Source organism: Serinus canaria, chromosome 1 (assembly GCF_022539315.1).
Source record: "Serinus canaria isolate serCan28SL12 chromosome 1, serCan2020, whole genome shotgun sequence".
Classification (NCBI taxonomy): domain Eukaryota; kingdom Metazoa; phylum Chordata; class Aves; order Passeriformes; family Fringillidae; genus Serinus; species Serinus canaria.
The window spans coordinates 101,138,765-101,144,764 of record NC_066313.1 but is presented as its reverse complement, the minus strand read 5'-3'; the positions used below and the strand labels follow the sequence as shown (position 1 = coordinate 101,144,764).

Here is a 6,000-nt window from a genome sequence, read left to right as displayed (position 1 = left end):
TGAAGTGAAAACACTATTTTATTTTTATAAAAGGCAATAATTAAAACAAACCCTACCAGTGTGTACATTGTACACATTTGAATGACACTTACAAGAATGAAGTCTCCATATACAGAGATTACAAGCCCACACTGGTAAAGGATGCACACAAGCACATACTGAACTTCACAGATGCCTCAGCTCCAGATCACAGTACCATTACTCTATAACCACACCTGCACTGCCATGATTAGCATCCACACTACTTTATTCCACTACAAACTGTACATACACAGAAAGCAAGAAATTTATTCAGAGAGCACATATATTCGCAGAAAACATTTATTTGCTGGAATAATCTCTCACTCTTCTGCTGCCATCTTCAAGAGATACTTCTTGTCAATCTTGAAGAGCCTCCAGCCCTCCTCGGTGGACAGATCTGAGGCGCCCCTTCTCTTGTAGAACCTGATGGAGGGTTCATTCCACTCGGCAACAAGGAAGTGCATGCTGCTGCAGCGGCACTTCACAGCCACCTGCAAAGACAACACCACACGGTCACAGAGCCCGGGGACAGCCCCAGTGACAACCAGCCACATTACTCAGCAACTGCACACCACCACAAGTCATCAAGTTCATGCCAGCAGCCACTGCAGCATTTCTCACCAGTTTACCAAACTCCAGACAGCTTAAAACATTGCCTAGAGTCCTGCCACCTCCTTTAATTCATGTTTAGACTTAGTACTTCAACATACCTGACTCAACTTCTTCAGAATTTCTGACCCAATACCAAGTCCTAAAAAAAAAAAACAACCAAAAAACAAGAAGCTTAAGTTTTAAATTTACAGAAGTCCTATGGGTAGTAACTCAAATTCTGCAATAGGTACCTCTGTACTCAGCCATCACATAAAAATCTTCAAGGTACAGCAGTTTTCCAATCCACGGATCGTAAGTGAAGTAATACATGGCAAAGCCCACAACGCACGTTTCTGAAACAAAGAGTCTAACTTCAGCTAGACAGAATTTACAAGGTAAAAATACAAAAGTTTTACATGCATGTTTTATGAAACATACAGATTCTCTGAGACATGCAGACATCTGATACTAGGTTACAATTAAAAATGAAGTTTGCAAATAAGTACACAATTTAAAACAAGTTCTGACAAATTTTTATCAGCCTAATAAAAAAAACATTGTTCTGTTCATACCCTGAAATCCTCAAAAGCACTGTCATAGTAAGTACAAACATGGCCTTTTTCTACAAAATAATGCACGCCCTACTGATTCATCTCCAGTCTGGAAGACAAGTACTTTACATAGCAGCTCACAATCTAGGCGATTGCCCCAGCTCTGCTCCCTTAGGAATAATCTGTCAAACCCTGATCTTTCCATGTATATTCCTCAGTAACTACTGTGCCAGAAGGCCTATTTACAGGCCACCTTTACAGCAGCATTGCAAGCACTTCCACTTATGCTTCCACTGAACATCACACCATTGAAAGTTCCTTCAACACCCGGAAGTCAAGATAAGTAAAGTTGCAGCTTCAGTTGTAGCACTGTGGCTCAAGAGAGAAGAGAAACCAACTCTTCCAACAAGAGCCCACTCAAACATAAACCCTGAGTATTTTAACTACATCTGCCACAATACTCTAAGAGAAGTGTGCAAACAGGTTTCTGCCATCTACTGTGTCTTTGGTAAAGGTTTGGGAATAGCACTTGTCCCTGTAGGCCTTACCTCATATTATGATCATCTACTTTATTGTGTAACGGATCTTTTAGTTACCTCCCCGCCCATCCATGTACACAGAAGGGCCATGTACATGGCGAAGCTAGAGACTGTAACCTGAAGATTGGGGACAAATTAAAAAAAAAAATGTGATTCAACAGAATTACATAAAGGTAAGTCAGGGTCAAACAAGAAAAGCCATTTAATAATTGGAGTCAAGCACATTATGTTATACCTGATCTCCCATGCTTCCAGGATTAGCAAGCACTTCACCAGAGTATCACTATACATTATTGAATTTCACCAGTTAACCTAGTCCTCCTACCCCAGTCCACTGGTGGAACCTCATCTACAATCATTAATATTAAGCAAGTGATGCTTCTGTGTATTTAGCGTCCAAAAATAAGTATCAGGAAGCCTCACCTTCAGACGACCACTGGTCTTTAGGCACTTCTGCAACCAGACAGTGGTAGAAAGGGTGCTCGCCAAAACCATCCTCAAGCAGCTCTAGAAAAGCAGAATACACATGCACCTGAGCCACAGGCGCTGTCACTCGGCCGCCAACCAAGTGAGCTTCTGCACCCTCCCTACCTTTCTCAGTTAGCACCACCTGGTCCTCCATGTCCTCGTATTTCGCCAGTTCCTGGAAAAGAAGGAGGATGTGAGCGGCCTCTCCCCACCCCCCCTCCGTTGCGCAACAGCTTGTTTTGCTCCGGCACCGGGCAGCGCTGCCCCCCCGCCCCGCATCCCGCCCGTACCTTGATCAGTCGCAGCAGGTCGGGACAGTCCTCGGGACGCGCGGCGCGGATGCTGAACGAGGCCATTTTCGGCGACGCTTCCCCCTGCGGCCCCCTCGGCTGACGAGTCCCCGGTGTGTGAACAGAAGGAGCAGCTGTTTCTTCATTCGTGTCCCGGGCGCGGCGGCCACCTGCGGTCAGTCAGGCTGCGAGCATGTCCCGGCGACGTTCGGCTGCTGGCGTTCCGGCTCCCAACCGCTGCTTCCCCGGCTCGGAGAGTACAAATCCTATCCTCGGCCGCCGGATTTAAAGACATCCTCGCCCCGCCTTCCCCACCACCAGCCAATAGAAGCGCCCGCGGTGCTCGCCCTCAGCCAATGGCCGCGCCCCTCCACGGAATGCTGCCCGGGCCTGCCAGCAACAGCTGCGGCCGTCTCGTGACTCGCCCTGCCCCCCCGTCTGCGTGCGGCGCCCCCTGGCGGGGCTGGGTGGCGGCGCTGCAGGGCGAGACCCCGGCGGCTCTCCCTGGGTGGCGGGACCGGCCCTCAGGGACCCCCGGCATCGTCGGCCCTGCTTGTCCCGGCGCCGGCTGCCGCTGGACCCCGAGAACCGAGCCCGACGGTGCCTTCAGCTCGGGGCTCTCCCTGCGGGGGCGCCGTGTAAGGGCCGTGGCGCCGCCCTGGCCGCAGAGCGGGGCGCGGCGATGGGGGCAGTTCGTGCGCCTATGTGGGCAGAGAGAGAAAAAGAGCCCCGGTGTTTGCGGGAGACGCGGAGTAGCGATCCGTATCCAAGCCGGGGCGCGGGGGAGTGTGTCTAGCACCCAGGTACGCCTCCGGGCAGGAGCGTCCTTACGGAGAAAGGTTCAAACCACTGAAGTTTAACCTTGGGACTGGGACGTTTCCCAGGCTGGCACACGCCCGTAAACCCGCCTGACTGGAGGGGAAGGTGCTGTGCTGGGAGAAGCGCAAAAGAGTGGGTTTAAAGCATGGACATTTGCCAGCAGTCTGCCGTAAGGCAGGCTCCGACGCCATCCCGATGGAGGTATGGATATCACTGAGGAGAGAGGTGGGCGTGATGAGGAAAATTCCATCGGAGTAGAGTCAACAACATGACTTTGGTGTATGAAAGGATGGAGAAATTACCTTCAGCCCTGTGTTTCCTCTGGATATTTCCTAGAGATACTGCTGTATGCTGAGGAATGAGCTGGATCATGATCTCAGTGACGGGGTGGTCCACGGACCTACAGCTGGGCCACCCAGAGAATTGCAACTCTTTGCTATGTGTGTGATTTTCTTTTCACCCTCTTCTATTAGCTGTGCCACTGTCATGTACATTCTGAGATATTGTAAAGGAGCTCTTTATCTTTCATTTAGCTTAATATGACTTGTTTTAAGAGTGGTTTGGGATATGGGAAGATACTAAGTCGTGCTGCTGACTCTCACAACAAACCCCCATTTTTTCATGTGTCCAACAAGCTACACTTGGTCTTCACTTAGACAGAGGGACCAGCACAGAACATGATACTGCAAGAGGATTGTATAAAGTAGTGTGTATAAAGTGTATGTTCGGGTGGCTGATGTGAGCACACAGTGGAAAGTGCCTGAAGGCCTGGGAGAGTAATTTAGGATTTATGCAAACACCCTAACTGGCTCACTTTACCCTCTACTGGAACAAGAACAGAGATGCCCAAAGAAGAGAAGCATTTCCATATCACTGAGCAATCACCCGTGGCTAGTAGTAGAAAAGTTAAAATTCATTTCAGGGGTTGTGAGTCTGAAAATCGCTCAGGACAGGGTGTTCGACAGGCTGTTTAGTAGGGATGCTGAATCTGAATAAGCTACCAAAGAACAGACTCAGCTTAACAACACACCTTTAATGAATACAGATATTTTCATTCCCTAGGAATAATTAGACTGCGATCAGAAATGGAAAATACTGTCTCTGTGGAAAAATGGAAAATGGAAAAATGTTGTCTCTGTGAGAGACAACAGCCTTTTTGTTGTCTCAACTCTCTTTGTTTTGCATTTCACAATGAGGAAGTTGCACTATCAGGAAACCTACTGCTGTGTAAGAACACAAAGGGCCTGGTTTCTTTCTTCTCAAGTCAGAAAAGTCACATGATTTAGAAGTTGAAGTCTCAGCAAAAAAAGACCCAAACATTTTCTCTCTTGACTGTTTTTGAAAGTCCTGCTTTAATTTGCTCAGAAATATGCTGATACATTTCATTTGATTTAACTTTCAAATTCACAAGGCAGAAGGAAAAAATATTAAAAAAAATTCATGATGTGTCAAAAAGTTTCATTAAAACATAGGAAATGCATAGAATTTAGTGGGGAAAAAAAAGAAAGTTAAAAATAGCCAATTTTTTTTTTTTTTTTTTAAATCGGAGACTATAGTACAATTACTTAGTTATGCATTATTAGGGGATTTTCCCCAGAATAAGTAAGTTTAATAAGAATGGTAAGAATATTTTTCAAAAAGGCTACAAAAGAACTCAGTTTGTGAATTAATCAGACTGATTTGACATGTGTTTTTACAGTTTCTTCCTTTTGTCTCCAGTCTTTTGTCTTTGAGCAGGTTTCATGTCGTCTTGACATAGCTGAGGCCAATGGTGAAATCTTTAATGACCTGCACAGAGCTTGGATTTTATCCTTGAGTGATCACAGACTGTTGATCTGCCCTTCTCTCCAAGGAATGAGTAGTGGCAAGTCTCCTGGAAAGGATCAACATTTTTTAAATTGTGCAAATATGTGTGCTGGCAGGTGGCCAGCAAACGTGTTTAAGGTAAGCCAATGTTGAAATAATCTGTTATAATGAAATATGCACTGAAGTCTGGATTAGCTCTTGTGTACCAACCAACAGCTTCTTCCATGCAGAACCTGCTGACTGTGAATCTAGCTGCATTTCCAAGAGGGTTGGAGTTTGGTGTTTGAGATGGTAAAATGGTTAGAACTATCTAAAATGTGCACAATTCCTATTATTCTTACTGTATCTTTTCCCTAAATATTACTCATAAGAGAAACAGAAAAAATTGTGCAAAATAGTAAGCGGCACTTTCTTTTTTAGCATGCAACCGGAACTTTTATAAACTTTTAAAAAAAGCATGTGGAGCATTCTGTAGAGACTGAGGCAAGTTTTCCCCACATCCTGCCCAGAGATGGAGGTCTTTTCTAGTCTGAAGATACAGGAAATAGCCAAGCTAGTTCCTCCAGATCCTTTCACAGTGATGCAACTGAACAATTTATTCAGAGAGTTATGGGACCCCCATCTGCACTTGTATCAAAAGCATGTTTTTATTTGCATCTAAATTTTCTAATGTTCTCTTTCCTTGGAGGATGGACAGAAAGGCTCAAAGTGGGCACCAACTTTCTTTCTTTACTGTTCAACTAATCAAACTCTCTTCCCCTGTTTTAATTTTTGATTTCCTCCTTTGCTAGGAAGATTCCTTGCATTCCTGTATGAATCCCTCTCTCATGCCTCAGAGGTTCTCTGTTTGCACTAAATAAGAGGAGAAGGAGAAAAACTCCTTATTCCACATTAAAATGTAGTGAATTAATGATT

At 45.5% G+C, this 6,000-nt stretch overlaps 1 protein-coding gene across 1 annotated transcript; it reads right to left on the bottom strand.

The window, feature by feature from the left end:
- Window positions 1-2,728, bottom strand: SAT1 (spermidine/spermine N1-acetyltransferase 1). Its single transcript, XM_009089716.4, has 6 exons — window positions 2,461-2,728; window positions 2,294-2,345; window positions 2,126-2,209; window positions 864-965; window positions 732-772; window positions 1-512 (listed from the first exon to the last, which is right to left on the bottom strand). Exons 1-6 carry the CDS (start codon window positions 2,524-2,526, stop codon window positions 342-344), a joined length of 516 nt encoding a protein of 171 aa, XP_009087964.1. The 5' UTR covers window positions 2,527-2,728; the 3' UTR covers window positions 1-341.
- Between the last annotated feature and the right edge of the window lie 3,272 nt (window positions 2,729-6,000).

Coding starts and splice junctions, on each gene's coding strand:
- SAT1 (XM_009089716.4), bottom strand. CDS start 2,526: ATGGCCTCGTTCAGCATCCGCGCCGCGCGTCCCGAGGACTGTCCCGAC. Junction 2,346..2,460: donor ACCTGCTGCGACTGATCAAG/GTACGGGCGGGA, acceptor CTTCTTTTCCAG/GAACTGGCGAAATACGAGGA. Junction 773..863: donor TGTGATGGCTGAGTACAGAG/GTACCTATTGCA, acceptor TTTTTTTTTTAG/GACTTGGTATTGGGTCAGAA.